The 17362-nt window shown below is 38.3% G+C and overlaps 1 protein-coding gene across 3 annotated transcripts; it reads right to left on the bottom strand.

Annotated features, from left to right (window-relative positions):
- Positions 1-11134: 11134 nt before the first annotated feature.
- On the bottom strand, positions 11135-13787 carry LOC147505209 (dof zinc finger protein DOF1.4-like). Of its 3 annotated transcripts, none has more exons than XM_086557813.1 (2): positions 13687-13787; positions 11135-12670 (listed from the first exon to the last, which is right to left on the bottom strand). In XM_086557813.1, exons 1-2 carry the CDS (start codon positions 13771-13773, stop codon positions 11717-11719), a joined length of 1041 nt encoding a protein of 346 aa, XP_086413939.1. In that variant the 5' UTR covers positions 13774-13787; the 3' UTR covers positions 11135-11716. The 3 variants fall into 3 exon arrangements, with proteins under 3 accessions (XP_086413939.1, XP_086413940.1, XP_086413941.1); XM_086557814.1 differs by lacking the exon at positions 13687-13787 and adding an exon at positions 12858-13054; XM_086557815.1 differs by lacking the exon at positions 13687-13787 and adding an exon at positions 12789-12910.
- Between the last annotated feature and the right edge of the window lie 3575 nt (positions 13788-17362).

The following is a 17362-nucleotide window of genomic DNA, read 5'->3' as shown; positions in this document are numbered from 1 at the left end:
TCAAGTCAAAACTAGTGGTAACGGATTCTTCGCAACTAATCAGGTAACAGTTAAGTTGTCTGCCATAGTTAATCACATCTGGTTTAAACTTTAAAGGGAATAAGATGATTAACATAGGATGATAGGAATGTGTCTCTCTACCACAGAGTGTTAAAAAAAGTTGAAGATACAATTGAGTCTTATATCTAAGCGTGCTTAGAAATTTACCTGCGCTAAAGCTAATGGCCATTATATGCTATGATTTATGAGAGTATCTCCAATGGGGGGTGTAAACCATATATAGTGGAAAGTTTACACTCTAAATGTCAAAAAAATCTATCCAATGGGGTGCTAAACCGTAGGTAACAGACTATTAGTTGATAGAAGGGTGGGGAATTTTCCATCTCGCTATTAGTTGATAAATAGCTCGGGCGACACTTGAACACACGTCTGAACAAAAGAAATGTTCGGACATTATTTGGAGTGTCGTCCATATCTATTCCTAAAGTCACAATTTGAAAATTTTAAACTCAGACGACGCTTGAAGTTACGTCTCTCTTTAAATTAAAGAAGGACGTCATTTCAAGTGTTATCCGAGTTTAAAATTGAACTTTTTTACACTTCTCCATTGGAAACAATAGAGAGTGGATATTAATGGGCTATACAATAATTTGCAATTGGAGTTGTAAAATCCTAATGGCACCTAAGTGGAGCCTATATGGAGGTATAATTTTACACCCCTATTGGAGATGCCCCGAGGCTAACAAAAATATGAGAGTTTACAAAATGTCATGAAAAGTGAAGGACATTATAAAAAGATCTTCTAAATGTCATCTTAGTGTAAGTGGATGTATGGCATCTTGAAATTAACCTTGAACTCCTCGCTACAAGTCTACAACTAAAAGAAGAACTGAAGAAGCATCAGTTTTGTTTAATAGAAAATCCCAAGTTCTGATTGTTGGGAGATTTCACTAGAAAGTCACACCTCAATCTAGTTACTTTCTATCCCAAATGATTTCAACTTGGAGCTCACACCAAGAAAATCACCCACCCAAGACTTTGGTAGTTATCACAACAAACTCAAACAAGCAAAGTCACTAATTTATCATCACCCATAGCAAGCAAACAATAAATAAGGAAGTAAATATGCAAAGAGACACAAAGATTTAGGTGGTTCGGTAAATGTTACCTACATCTACACAAGAGCCAAGTTTCCTTTATAGCAAAGATTGGAGAGTTTACAAGAGATATCAAGAATCAAAAACAAGAGGCCTCACTCAAACCCTAGCTCAATAGAGCTCCCACAATACCCAAGAAATGAATCTCTCAAAAAGTTGTCTCAAAACCCTAATCTATTTCCTTTATATTGTGGGAAAAAGGGGAGAAAAGGTTTGGGGCCGAAATATCGACAAATCGTCGAAATTCCGAAAAGTTTAAGAACTCTAAAGCTTGCTGGTGAGATACCAGAGCTTCATACGCTCGACGGTTCCACAACCCAACAATCTCCCACTTGGAACCTTCGAGATTCTACATGCACATCACATCTCAATTGTAACAACTCCATCCAATTCTAATTTACTAAAGAAACACTCGGCTCATCCATCATGGTCTTCAAGCAAGAAGACCCACCGAAGTTGAACACAACTTCAACTTCTCAGTAGGCACGGTCTTGGTCAACATATCCACGGATTCTCACTCTCTTGGATCTTCTCAAGTGCCAAAACCTCATCCTCTAACGAGATCGGATAAAATGATACAGGAGACCAATGTGCTTGGTCCTAGAATGAAAGGCGGAATTCTTAGCAAGATGTATAGCACTGATCACATCCTTTGTGTAACACACTTCTCTCTTGCTTCATCCCAAGCTCTTCCATCAATCCCTGTAACCAGATCATCTCTTTGCTTGCCTCTGTAACGGCCACATACTCTGCTTCTATGGTAGACAAAGCAACAATCTTCTGTAACTGAGAAATCCAACTCACTGCAGTAGCACCTACTGTAAAGACATAACCAGTAGTGCTTCTTCTGCGATCTACTTCTCCTGCAAAATCGGCATCCACATACCCTTGTAGGTTCACAACACCCCTTCCATAACATAGGCATTTCTCTGTAGTACCTCTCAGATATCTCAATATCCACTTCACGGCTTCCCAATGTTGCTTGCCAGGATTAGACATAAATCTACTGACAACTCCCTTTGCTTGGGGGCTATATCCGGGCGCGTGCAAACCATGGCATACATAAGACTTCCAATGGCGAGAGGTATGGTACCTTAGCCATGAAGTTTCTTTCCTCAACAGTCTTGAGAGAGTGTTCCTTGGACAACTTGAAGTGGACTGCCAAAGGTGTGCAAACTGGTTTCGCACTACCCATGTTGAACCTCTTCAATACCTTCTCAATATACTCACCTGAGACAACTTCCAGGAATACCTTTCTGCCTATCTCTTCTGATCCTCATCCCTAGAATCTGTTTCGCTGCACCCAAGTCCTTCATAGAGAACTCACTTGCTAACTTCTCTTTCAATCTCCCAATTTCTGACATATCAGAACTTGCTACTAACATATCATCAACATATAGCAACAGGATGACGTAGCTGGAGTCGAACCTCTTGAAGTAGCAACAATGGTCAGTAGCGTTGCACTTATAGTAGCCATTTCCTTGCATGAAGTTATCAAACTTCCTCGTACCCTTTGCCTAGGGGGCTTGCTTCAAACCATACAAGCTCTTTTCGAGCCATGATATGCTTGAACCATATTTTAAAATACGTTTTATCTATTTAATTAATTAATTTAATTATTTATTTTCAAAATTCGTTGGATTGGGTTCGAGATACGTGGGCTGGTTTTGGGCCCGAAGTTTGTTGGGCTTGGGGTTTGAACCCAAGTATATATAAACACATTGTTCTAGAGAATAGGGTTCATGGAGAATAATAAAATAATGAAAATAGAGGCGAGAGCTTGAAGCTTGTTTCTTTGGAGGGTGGAGCCTTGACGACTTCGAACTTCGGAGGAATTCGTAGAGTCGTTCATACAGTGAGTAGCTATTTTGCTATTTCACGGAATACGTAAACCGCTTTTATTGTCCTATGTTTTCACTAAATTTCTTGTTCATTACTTTCGGCCCCGTCGTGTTGTTAAAACTTCGAACTCGAAAATTTAGATTTAACCGCCTAAGCTTGATGGGCGTTATGGGAGTTAAAGTCCAATAGAGAAATCGTCATTTTTCCTTGTTTTCTCTGTTTGCACTTTTTGATTTACTGTGGTTTGGGTTTGGTGATTAAATTGTCGGGGTATTGGTGATGGTTGAAATCGTTGGATTTAATGCCGGATTGGGGTGGACTGTCGAAGTTATGAAAAAAGCGTTCATGGAGCCTAGAAGACCCCATGTAATTTGCCGCCTTTGATTAGGTTGTTTTGTTTTTGTGGGTTCGGTTGTGGGGTTAGTGCGATTGCCATTGGTGGTGATTGGAGGTCGTCATGGGCGCTGGTGAAGCTTGGAAGGGAGGCGCGAGCCCCCAACCCTCCTCCCCTGAGGAAAAACGCCATTACTGGGCTACTGAAGGTTTTGATATTTGTGTTTATTTGTTTGAGTTTGAACTGTGTTTTTGTAGGGTGGGTTGGCGGTTTGATGTATGGTGGTAGTGGGCTGTCGAGTGAGGGCTGTAAGAGCTTGAAACAAGCTTTAATGGCGACTCGAATTTTTAGATCTAGGTTGATGTATAAATGGGGATTGAATGATTTGAGCTTTTCAATTTCATTAATGTTGTTTGTTTTGGTGTGGGGATCAAAACTGACTTGATAAAATGGGAGATGGTGGTGGCCGGCGTTTTGGTGGCTGGTGGAGGAAAATTGGAGAAGATGAAGCAAAGAACCCATTTCGGGCTTGGGCTTGGTTCTTTGGGCCCGGTTTTAGTTGTGATTAGTTGGGCCTTATTTGGTTTGTTTTGGGCCGAATTTAACCTTTTGTTTTGGGCCCGATTATGTTCTAAATTGTTGGACCAGTTCTAATATTAGTCTATGGCTCGTTTCATTTGTTTTGTTGGGCCAGTTTCATTTGTTTTGTTGGGCCGGTTTCAGTTCAATTTTCGGGCCGAACTCAGTTGTGTTTTGGGCTAGTTCAGTCTAAAGTTTTTGGGCTAGTTTCTAATATTGCTTGGGGCCAGTTTTAATTGCTTTTCTTTGGACCAGTTTCAAGTTAGTTTTGGGGCCGGTCCATATAACTTAAAATAGATCCAATTGGGTCAGGTAGAATAAATAAGTTGGTTTTAGACTTTCGGGTTCTAAGGTTTGGGCTTGGCCAGTTGGGTCCGAACCATTACCTTAGTCATGAGCCCTTGAGCCATACACATTGACCTTAGCCATGAACCATGGCTATGACCCTGAACTTGTCAAACATGGAAACGACAGTTTGACTTTGACAATGACAGTTTTACTTCGACCATGACGTGTTGATTTTGACTTTGACCTTTAACTTTGATGTTGACCATGACGTGTCGACTTTGACTTTGACCGTTGACCATTGACTATGGAATGTTGACTTTTCCAGTTTTTCTCATATTTGATTTTATGGACTATTATAATAATAAAATATTGCGAACATTATATAACGTTGTTTGTCATTATCTAATTATGATTTGACGTGAGTAGTGTGTAAAAACATATATATATTGGGCTTTGATTGTGGACTGTGGACTATTTAATTGTGCTACATTTTATGTTGTAAATTGTATGGACAAATCAAATGTTGAAATGCTGTGGAAGCTGATATAAATTTGGTTGTCATTATCTAATTAAGATTTGACGTTGATATTGTGACATTATATAATATGTTGGGATATATATATATATTAAATGCAATAGTTTTGGAGGAATAAATGTATAAACCCTCCATTATTATATATGTGAGATGCTACTATGAGGTAGTATAATATTGATGAATATTTTCCCACGAGAGTGTGGCGTAGTGCAATAATATATTGGCACGTGAAATAATAAAAGTGGTTATGAGATATAATTGAGATATTTCTAAATATTGTGGCTTAGTGCAATAAGGTAATTGACCTGCACGTGATATAGTGGAATGATTGTGAGTCATTAATGTATGACACCTGAATAAATTACGTAACGAAAATCCTAGAACCTGACTACCACAACTCATGTGATCTGCCCTGTGTGGGCATATGTGATATATAAGATGTTGTATATATAAGATGTTGATGGACCCATGTGTTGGGCAATCGTAGCCGAATAGTGGCTTGATTATTCCGTTATAAAATAGAACGAGAAATAGCGATATTTTATGCCGAATAGTGGCATTACTTACATAATTGCTTCCGTGTGAGGATTTACGGTGTCGCGGCATCCCATTTCGGGGTGGTTACGCACGGAGTGGTTCATTATGTGGGGGAGGCATGTGGATGTACATGTTCGGGTTGGGTAGCGATTGTGGTAGCTAGGAAACTAGGGTAAGACATAGACTGACGTGATTTTAGGGACACGCAAGGAAAGCCTTAAATAATATAATTATGGTAATATGCTTGGTGGTTATAGTTTAGTTAGCACCTAAAGGCCTCGGGGAGGAACTACATGCCTTATTTATTATCGCATTATAGTTTATGTGTGGTTAGTGGGAAGTTAAAGGTTTCAAATGGAGGAGGAACCCGCCTTTAATTATTGTGCTTAAGGATGTTGTATTAGTCGTTGAAAGTTAAGGTTTCGGTGGAGGAACTAAACTGCCAGTATGGATTGTGTATATATATGTATATTATATGTTGTATTTTAGGACTACTCACACCAAGCATTGTTTATAATGTCAACCGATTTGCATGTTTGCTTATCGGGTGTGTTCATTCAATGAACATAGTTGATAAGTTTTGACAGTTTAGTGTTGAAGAAGGTGGACTCTTGCTTGTGGTTTTGCGTTAGCATTGCATTTCGGGATGTATTTTGTTTTCCTTAAGGTGATATAGATTTTCAGCCTAGACAATGTATTTGTACTTTCATTTGTAATTTTAAATAAGGAGTTATTGAAAAGAGATTTGTAACCTAATCTTATTTGTAAATTTTTGTAATGAAGAGGACATTTGTTTAATTGAAATTTTTATTGGTTTTTAATTATCCGCATATTTAAAACTGTTTATGGGTTTTTGGAAGTTGAGAGTGCGTCACACCTCGGAGATCGAAGAGTCGGGAACAAATAATGTTTTCCGAATTCTGTCGAAATTCGGGGTGTGACACATACCATATTCTCTTTACCCTTCTTGATGAAACCCTCCGGCTGGTGCATGTAAATTTCCTCAACTAGGTCACCATGGAGGAAGGCAGTTTTAACATCCAACTACTCAAGATACAAATCTTCCGCTGCAACAATATTCAACACTAACCGAATAGTATTCAGTTTCACCACTAGGGAGAATATCTCTGTGAAGTCAATGCCTGCTTTCTGCTGAAAACCCTTGACTACTAGCCTCGCTTTGTATCTCTGGGAACCATCATGTTCCTCTTTGACTCTAAACACCCATTTGTTCTGTAGAGCCTTCTTGCCCATGGGTAGTTTGGCTAACTCCCACGTGCCACTAGAGATGAGGGACTTCATCTCATCTTGCATAGCAAGCTCCCACTTGCTTGCATCACTCACCTCCAATGCTTCATCATAGCATTGAGGCTCGCCACCATCAGTAAGTAGCAAGTAATTCACATAGGTGGAGGGTGGATATATCTCTTTCGGTACATGTGGCCTAGATGTCTTCCTTGGGGCACGAGGTGGAGATGGACTCGGTGGTGTAGTATCCTCATTATTCTCTAAGTCACTACTACTGTCATCCTCTGACTGTGGGGCTCCCACTATACCACGACTTACATCGAAGTCTTCCAACTCAACATACTCTGTGCCGCTCTCTGTACCCGATTCCTTGGTTTGTGCTTCATCTCTGTCCTTATACATCACCTTCTCATTAAACACAACATCTCTACTACGAATGATTTTCCGATTTTGATAATCCCAAATTAAAAGCGATACCCAAAATCATCACCGCCATAGCCGATGAAGGTGCACTTTAGTGACTTAGCATCAAGCTTGCTTCTAGCTTGGTCACTAATGTGGACATAGGACACACAACCAAACACCTTCAAATGGGAAAGGTTCACATCCTTCCCGCTCCACACTTCCTCTGGAATCTTAAAATCCAAAGGTACTGATGGTCCTCTATTGATCAGGTAAGTGGCGTGCTAACTTTTTCGCCAAAAACTTGGGCAAGCCTCGCCGCTAGAGCACGATACACCTAGCTCTCTCTGTCAGTGTTCTATTCATCCGCTCTGCAACCCCATTCTGCTGAGGTGTCCTTGGCAAAGTCTTTTCCATCTTGATGCCATTGTCAGCACAGTACTTCTTAAAACCTGAATCCTCATACTCTCCACCGTTGTCGGATCTCAACTTCTTTACTTTCAAGCTTGTCTCATTCTCAACCATGGCCTTCCAAGTCTTGAATACTTCAAATACTTCTGACTTGTGTCTCAAGAAATAGACCCACACCTTCCTAGTATGGTCATCAATGAAAGTCACAAAATATGACTTTCCGCCAAGTGAAGAGACATTAGCTGGCCCCCAGACATCTGTATGAATCAACTCAAGCCTTCTTGCTTTCGGAGTCTGACCCATTCTCTGAAAACTCACCCGCTTCTGCTTTCCAAATACACAATTCTCACATAAGTCAATTTCAGTCGACTGTAACTTTGGGAGTTTACCAGAAGAGTGAAGGATTTTCATTCCTTTCTCACTCATGTGACCAAGTCTGCGGTGCCAAATATTCGGATCCTCTTTGCCATGTGCCACGGCAATCGACTCACAACCATGTGCAGTCATGTAGAGAGTACCATCTTTCTTACCATTTGCAACAATCAATGAACCCTTTGAGACCTTCCAAGTATCACCGGTGAAGACTGTAACAAATCCTTCACTTGCCAATTGCCCCACAGAAATCAAATTCTTCCTCAAATCCGGGCGGTCCGGACGTCCCTCAATAACCATGACGAGCCATTCATCTTGACATGCACGTCACCCTTGCCGACAATGTTACAAGGTTGATCATCACCGAGAAAGACCGTTCCAAGGTCACCTTCGGTGTAGTTCTCAAGGAACTCTCGATGTGAGGTAGCATGGAAAGATCGCTAGGAATCAAGTACCCAAGACTCCTTTGTGCTCCATCGAACATATCAAAGCGTCATCTACCATCTCAACAACATTAGCTTCTTGATTCTTTTTCTTGTTCTTATTAATGTTGTTGTTGTTTCTTGGTGCCGGACAATTGGGGCTATAGTGGTCAGGCCTACCACAATTATAACACACCACTTCACTTATGTCTCGAGGTTTGTGTTCAACGCTTTGCAATTGGGGGGCTTGAGATTTCAATCTCCCCCTCCACTTCTTCTTACCACGATTCCTGTTTGAATTTCTCCCCCTACTTTCAGTGCTCAATGCCGACCCCGAAGATGAAGGACAATCCTGTCTCCAAATTTCCTCGGTTAATACCATACTAACAACGTGCTCAAACTTCAACTTGGTCATTCCCGCAGAGCCACTAATAGCCACAACTGTAGCCTTCCAACTTGGAAGTATTTGTCCAAGTATCGCCAAAGCTAGCACCTCATCACTAAATGTAATCTCAACCGACTCCAATTGGTTCTTAGTTTGGTTGAATTCATTTAAGTGATCCTTGAAGGATGTCCCCTCCGACATTCTCATACTAAATAGCTTGGTGATTAAATAGACTTTGTTCGCGGCCGAGGGTTGTTCATACATCGTAGTAAGTGCCTCCATGAGAGACTTCGCCATCTTCTCAGTCTTAATATTGAAGGCTACCGACTTCGAAAGACTCAATCGGATTGTGGCCAAGGCCTTTCTATCCTGCAAATCCCATTTGTCTTGCGGAATCTCCTCAGGCTTCTCACTTATCAACGTTTCCATCAAATCCTTTTGATAGAGAATGTCCTCAATTTGCATCTTCCAATAGCCAAAGTTTGTTCCATCAAACTTCTCTATCCTGTAGCTTTCTTTGTCGGTCGTCATGACTTTACTGAATCAAAACCAACGGTGGAGAACCTCTCAAAGGAATTTCCTCAAACATCTAGCCTCCAATGCTAAAGGTGGAGTCTTTTCCTCACACACTCTGTAGCTCTGTTACAGTCCTGTAGCTCTGATACCACTTGTTGGGAGATTTCACTAGAAAGTCACACCTTAATCTAGTTACTTTCTATCCCAAATGATTTCAACTTGGAGCTCACACCAAGGAAATCACCCACCCAAGACTTTGGTAGTTATCACAACAAACTCAAACAAGCAAAGCCACTAATTTATCATCACCCATAGCAAGCAAACAATAAATAAGTAAGTAAATATGCAAAGAGACACAAAGATTTAGGTGGTTCGGTAAATGTTACCTACATCCACACAAGAGCCAAGTTTCCTTTATAGCAAAGATTAGAGAGTTTACAAGAGATATCAAGAATAAAAAACAAGAGGCCTCACTCAAACCCTAGCTCAATAGAGCTCCCACAATACCCAAGAAATGAATCTCTCAAAAAGTTGTCTCAAAACCCTAATCTATTTCCTTTATATAGGTGTACATAGAAAAAAAAGGGAAGAAAATGTTTGGGGCCGAAATATCAACAAATCGTCGAAATTCCGAAAAGTTTAAGAACTCTAAAGCTTGCTGGTGAGATACCGGAGCTTCATACGCTCGATTCCACAGCCCAACACTGATTAGGGCCCACGGATCTTGCATATCAACGATACAGTATGTGTCTGTGTCTGTAGTACAGGGCCTAATAAGCCCATACTTGGTCAGTTGATCTCAAATAAGAAATGACAAGTGTGATAATCGAAAGACCTAGGTGCTACCGTGTTAAAGATCAAAGAACAAGAAGTATAGATATATAGTCGGCAGTGACCAAGCAACGACCATCATAGAGTCTGGAATTTGCTCTTCGTGACAATGGCTTCATAATCAGGTAAACCCATGATTATATTTTTTAAGTGTAGATTATTATTTCATAATACAACGTATGCCATATCAAACATTTTTCAGACTCTACTATACTGAAACATGATAACGAACAGAAGATCAAATAAGTTGAGCTTTTACGCTTGGGTAGCCTAGTTAATATAGTTTGAGCATCAGAAATGCATAATGCACCACCACATTTGCTTATAAGTCCAGTTCATGTATTCCTCTTTATTATTCAAACTACTTCACTATCTAGAACAGTTTTGACGCAGGCCACTGGTTCCCACTTAAGAAACTTGAAACTCTTCCTTATAGTACATACAATGTTAAGCTTTGCAGTTAATATAAAGAGCGCTCTAATATAAAAGGTTCACATTGGAAGGAAATTTGGGAAAATGAGTCATTGCAGATTAAAGTTTTCGGGTGGGGATGAAAATATTCTGCATGGATTTCCACGCTTTACAGTACTGTTTCTCTTTGCTAATATATATTGAACACATGAAGTTTTCATTTTATGCTCAGTGATCACTGACATTGAACCCCACAGATGCTACAACATCCCAATCAGTGTCTTTCCTCTTTTGCGCACTCACATCAATATCTAACTGACAAATGAGCCACTTAGAAGTATCTAAATGATCAAATAATTTGTTTTCCCTAGCTAAAAGAAATTTTCTAATAAACAAGCTTGTGGAGAACCATATGGTGTTTGTAGAATGTAGAAACTCGGCCACTCAAGGCCGTTGTACTTGGGACAAGTTTTGTAATGGTCAAGTACGTACACTAACTCGAACTTGAATGAACACAATCAGACGACAAAATTTAGATGGAAGAAATAATTAAACAGTTTCTGTACTTCTGGAATACTACTACTAGTACATACCTCTGGGACTAAATTTTCATATGTACAGAATCTGCATTACTTCTTCAAATGGTGTTTATGAGTTTATCCTATTTATGATGACCAACAATTCTTCCTAGGATTTAAGAATAGTAAATTGGTTTCCCTATTGGTTTTTGGTCTGAGCAGCGCATTTTCTTTATGAAGATTTCCCAAAGTTGGATACAATGCGAGTACTTGAAAACTCGAAAAGAAATTGTTCTGCTGATATTATTTTGCAAATTTATCATGTTAAAAGGATGAAAGCACAAACTTGAAAAACCAATTTCATAAGAAATCTTCATATTACTATACCAATCCTTTCCCCAAACAACAACAACAAAAGAAAATAAACAAAAACAGTCTTTGGTACTACTACATGTATCTCTTTCAACCTCCAATAAACCCCAAACAACCTACCTAAGAACAAATGCAATGGAATGAAATGCATTGATATGCATCTATACATACAAGGAAAACTAACTTACTAGACCTTGAAGTGTTACAACTTCATGAGGATCGTAACATTCCGTAGGCAAAACCTTCTCATAACCAACCCTATAGTACTTGTTGACTTGTTGAAGATGAAAATGATGATGATCGAGTAAAAAGAGGATATCGATCCGAGGTTCCTCTCAGAGCAAACTTCTTTCTGATCAACCTGACAAAAATAATAGGCTGTAGGATTTGCAACTGACATGATCACTCCGATCCAACTCCTCTTATCAAAGTTTTGATGCCATATTCTTTGAGGCCATGAAGTTCACTACAAAGAGAATAAAATAACCAACATACACCTAAGTAAGAAGACTAGATAGAAAGAAAAGAGGGGGAAACTATGATGATACTGCTATGACTAGATCAAGGGAGTAACTGATGATCCGTAGTTAGCAAGATCAGACCAAGCACCAGCACTAGTCGAATTCCAATAAAGAGACGAATCCGAAGATCCAATTGGCTCCATATGGTTTTCGTAAGGAGCCCTATTTCTATCCTTTCCTTCTTCCATTTTTACCAGGTCCATTACCATCGAGGCGTCGCCATGTCCTCCCATTTGTAGGTTTTCAAAGGGTAATAAGGTTTGGTAATTGCTACTGGGTCTAGTTTCCCTCAAACCATTCCAAACTTGTTTCTGTTTTTGAAGACTAGAAGCAATCAATGAAGCATTAGTAGCATAAGTAGAAGATGAAGACCCTAGAAGCGAAAGATTCGAGAGAATGGAATTGGAAGAAGTAAGCAGATCTTGAATATGACTGTTGTGATTAAAACCACCTCCATATTCATGTTCATCGCGACTCATAGTGCTCGCCGAGGAAGAGGGAAAGTTCAAGCCAAGTGCACTAAGTTGCTGATTATAACCATTGCAAGATGTCGGTAGGGTTTCGCCATTAGAATTTCTTGAATTAAACCTTTGAAATGGGAAATTGGTGAAAGATGGATTACTAGGTAGACCATAAAGCAACTGGTTTATATGACTTGTCGTCGATGATGTAACATCGATCTGATGAGGAGGAGGTGTATGTGTAAGTGAAGATATTGATGAAGAACCATCAGAACTAGCTCCCCCACTCTTCTTAACCTTCTTATTCTTCCTATAACCTCCTCCAACTGGAACATTCCTCAAAGTTCCTCCTCTTGTCCAGTAACGTTTACAAGCTTTGCAAAAGTGTCTTGGTTGAGATAAGCTATAGTTGTTGTAGTAACAAAACTTGGTGTTTGAAGAATCACATCTTGGACATTTGAGTGGTTGTTCTTGAATTGGTTTCTCCATAACCCTACCACTTGAAGCCATCAAAGCTTGTTTATCTACCTGCATAAAGAGAATGAAAAAAAAAGAAAGAAAGATTAGAAAGTGATCTTATTATGAGTAAATAAATAATAATAACAAACACAACATCAATATATATTCCATCCAAGAACTAACATACAAAAGAGTCATGCTAGTGTTAAATTATTGAGTATGCATGTGTTTGTGCGTGTGGAATAGAGATAGAAACCTGTGGCCATGGGTTAGTTGAAGAAGAGATGACACTCTTGTCACAGTTATCCAACATTTCTTTCTCAAAGGAATCGTTGAAACAATAAGTTAGAGGACAAAGAGTAGGTAGGGACGTGAGTCTTTTCCTTTTCAAGCTTGAAATGGTAAAGAAACAGCAAGTGAGACTTTGAGGAGCAACAAGATAATCACTATTTATTCATAACCACGAGTATTAGTTTTAAACTTTTAATTAATCTCACTTCAATTGTCAGTCAAGATAATAAGCCAAAATAATGTGATGGTATCAACCCTTTACACCATTATACCTATTTTCAATTGAATAAGTAAACCTAACATGAATCAATCAGCCCTTTACAACTAAGTGAGGGACTGATGGCATCGCTGTTGCATGGATACTTCAAAATGGAAGCTGCACTCATGTCGGACACTTCATTTTTTTTAACTACAAATATTGTGTACATTCTGTGTCCCAACTGTATCCGATCCATGCAACAAAGGATGGCATTAAGCCTTTGGATATATGAATATTGAATCACAGATACACAAGTAGTACGTGCTATATGGACATGATAATATATAAGAAAAAGGGACCAAAAGATGTCGCCAGAAATGCCTAATAGTATGCTGTAAATGACCATGGATCAAACATATATTGGTCCCACATTTTATATATATATATACCAACATCACATGATTCATGGTTTTTGGGTTTGAACAAACTCTGCTCAATCTATTCTCCCACAACTAATGATACTAAGCTACGTACTAACTAGTACTGAAATTAGTAAAAATAGAATGTTCAAGAACTAATTAAGTTGTACACTTACTAGCAAACAAGAAGTAATATAAAGAAGGCTATTTGAGTTAGTTAAGGGAATGCACAGTGGAAGATCAGATGAATCCCACCAGAGCATTAAAGGCTCTCCACATCACTACATAACATTCCTTTGAGCCTGCATTTATATTCAAAAGAGGGAATCCCAATGGACCAAGACCCTAGGTAGTAAGAGACAACAAATTCCACTTCACTTTTGCACTTTATTGTGAAAATAAATTATACAATGCTCCTTACTGATTTACAGAATAAGGCTCCCATGCAAGCTGACTACTTATAATTGCTTTAGTTCTTAAAAGAATGTTTCGCATCATCTAACCAGCGATCCGATCGATTAAAAAAATCACATTCAAAGATGGTTTGGAACACCAACTTATCGATCATTGTGTTGATTGATTATGATTTTCATACTTAGGATTAGGCAAAAATTCATGATGACCTTCAACTAAATCTGAAATTCACTAGAAAAACAGTGGCACTGGGATACTTTGATTAGAGTTTACATTCAGAACATTGTCCTTGTTGTAATTGTAATTATGTAATTTTTTTTTTTTAATTGTTAAGTACTTCTGTGACACTCCTTAAAACGGACACTCTAATTGGATACCATTGGTTTAATTTGCATTGGATTGTAATTAATAAACCAATTTTCATCAAATAGTAGATGAAATGCTGTTGGCCCTCTATACACACATGCAGTCTAATTTTTTTTGGGTGGTCTATCAATGCAATGGTCTGGATAGATCATTAGTGGGGCCAATTTGCTGTCTCTCCACTTATAAGAAAAACTTAATTTGTTCTAATCTATTTGTATGTACTTTCTGTAGGAGAAGTTATAAGAAAAACTTAATTTGTTCTAATCTATTTGTATGTACTTTCTGTAGGAGAAGTTCCAAAAGAAAGTGGACAATAGGTACCATGTGAATTTCCACATCTGGTCTTACCAAAGACCATGCTTTATGGGCTGAAGTCTCCTTTCTTCTCCTCTGCTTCTTCACCTGGCTTAGGAAACCGTTAGCAGGAGTGTCAGAGCATTGGGATGACAGATGAACTTCAGAGCCATGTGGTTGGCAGCTCAGCCCTTGAGGTAAAAAAAAAAGTAAATAAAGCAAACATGGCTTGGAACAAATGGATTTTGTAGTCTTCCAAGGGATTCTCATCTTCCCCTACATCCCATAATGATAACCAACCATTAGTCCCTAACTCTTGATGTAACATAATTTTTTGGGGGCTAGGTTGATTGAGATAAAATGTTGTTTTGTGCATTCAGACATCCAGTATAGTATTACCTGCAGCAGAGTCTTAGCAGTTAACTACAAGTTTGTATAATAACCTATAACCATATATAGGGCATGCATGGACTGTTGATAGGATATTAATCCTATTTAAGACCTTAACCAAAACACCTTATGTAGCAAACATTTGCTACACAAACTCGCATGTTGTCCATAAAATATTAATATTAACATCAAGAGTCCACATCAACAATTTCAAATAGTAAAAATTTCTGAATATACAGAAATCTCAAGTTTTTGCTCTCTATAGAAACTTACAATTCTTTGATTTTGGGGATTTGAGATTTCCATTTTAATGTGAGTGATTCTTAATTTTCTGAAATATATTATGAATTCCACCCTAAAATCCTGATTGCCAAACACACTCATAAGATAAATTTTACAAAATAAATGTTGATAACTTCATTGTTGTTACATCTATGAAAATGAGTTTAATTTGAAATTGCTGCATCAATTGGATAGTTACTTGTATGTTATTCTTTATATGTTACTTTGGATGCAATATGCAAATTAACCATAGTACAAAGTACAAAGTACAAACTGCTGCCACATTGTGACAAACGATATTTAAGCAATATACTGGTATTTAACAATGTAAGGGTTTGGGTCACTTAGTGGCTGATATTTAAAAAAAGATAAGTTTCTGAACATGCCTATATTTTCTTCGGAAACAGCATTGTAAGTAAGTTCTGGAATGTCTACGTTAATTCAACATTCCAAGACCAAATCAAACAAAATTTGTTATAACGTGCTACGACTACTTGGAATTTGGAACGCCAAAATCTAAGAAACAGGTACCAGAAAATCTCACAAAGGAAAGGAATGTCTTGGAAGAAACACAAGAATAGTGGAATGAGTCAAACTAAGAGAAGAAAAAGTGGGTCCTACCCACCCACGCCAAGTACCCCCACCACCACCAAAGGAAGAGAGAATCCATGAGACTAAGCAACCGAAGAAGAAAGAAAGAAACCCATCAAGCACGTTAATAAAAACTTCATGAATCTAAAAAAGAAAGACCTACTCACTCTAACTGTGACAGAAAGGAAAAAGAAAGAGAAGGTGTGAAAGTGGGGACCAAAGAATCAAATCCGTACCCCATCTAAGGCTGACTACTACATTGCACTCCAAGCAGTGGTGGACAAAGATCTCACTTCCATTTTTTTTTTTTCCTTACTCACATTCTAATATTCTATATAACAAACATTATAATGTTTTAATTTTCAGTGGGACAATCTCGATGGAAAATCTTTTACTTATTTAATCCATCTCTAATGATTCTTCTCCGTTAAGCTTTATCCATAATATATAATTTATCATGCATGATCCAATGTCCCATTTATATTAAATTTCATAAATAGCCGTTCTTTATTTAAAACTCGGCCAAGTTTATTCAATTTGCCTTGCAACCAACCAACTCCAGGGTCGAGTCTTCTCACTTGCAACTTTGCAAGACACTGAAGGTGAGTATTTAAGAAGGGGATAGCTTACGTACAAAATGGCTTCGTGGTGATAAAACTACCATAATTAAGGGAGGTAAAGCACTTGTTAGATGTTTCTAAAAATCAATCGAAAAGAAATAATGTGTATATCTACCAATTCCGTCACGCACTTACTTTTGCTTACATAATAAAATTGAACATACAAACACAGTACATACAGCCATACTGGAGTGTACTAGAGGCTTTGAGTTTTGTCCAAATGATGTCACAATAACACAAAAGCATCCAATGATGTCAAATAATATATCATAAGCCCCCATTCCATCTTGTTCACCCTATTTTACTTATATAAAGTTATTATGGTCAATGACACTGTTTATCTCACCATCCTAACCTAATCTAGTTTTAACCTTTGTAATCATGACGAGTTCTAGCTACTCTTGTCTTGTGTGGTCGGTACATATCGTACCAACTACAAAAAGACAAATGTCGCGTTTGGGTAGGCTGGACTAAAAAATGGACAGTTAGACCGGTGTCGTCATTCATGTATTGATAGAAGCATGCATGTATTGACTCTCAAGTGCTTGTTATTTAGTGGGACCTTTGGAATGTTTGAGAACAATTGCAAAATTATTTTAAGGGGGAGGTGAGACAACAAAATCTTTTTGTTAGTGAGATTAGAGAGAGAGAGAGAGATTATGTTTGTGATCACTAATTAATACGTATTTCAAATGATCATCTTTATTCTTTGAATAAATTACTCTAACAGAGTGGAAGCATCTCAATGTCTTGCGCGCTTAATTAATTTCTTTCACATAGACTTTGAGTCCGCTAAGTCACTAACATTTGGACTGAAGTGAACACAGTTCCTTTCTCTATATTTTTGTTTACCTCCTTGGTTTATGATGCATAATTGGACAAAAACCCCTGAACA

Source organism: Coptis chinensis, chromosome 4 (assembly GCF_015680905.1).
Source record: "Coptis chinensis isolate HL-2020 chromosome 4, ASM1568090v1, whole genome shotgun sequence".
Taxonomy (NCBI): Eukaryota; Viridiplantae; Streptophyta; class Magnoliopsida; order Ranunculales; family Ranunculaceae; genus Coptis; species Coptis chinensis.
The sequence above is the reverse complement of the archived record's forward strand: the minus strand, read 5'-3'. Positions and strand labels throughout refer to the sequence as shown.

Excerpts from the sequence above, each read along its gene's own strand:
- LOC147505209 (XM_086557813.1), bottom strand. The coding sequence starts at position 13,773 with ATGCTCTGGTGGGATTCATCTGATCTTCCACTGTGCATTCCCTTAACT. Across the intron at positions 12,671-13,686 it reads ATATTACTTCTTGTTTGCTA|GTAGATAAACAAGCTTTGAT; the intron begins GTAAGTGTACAA and ends CTCTTTATGCAG.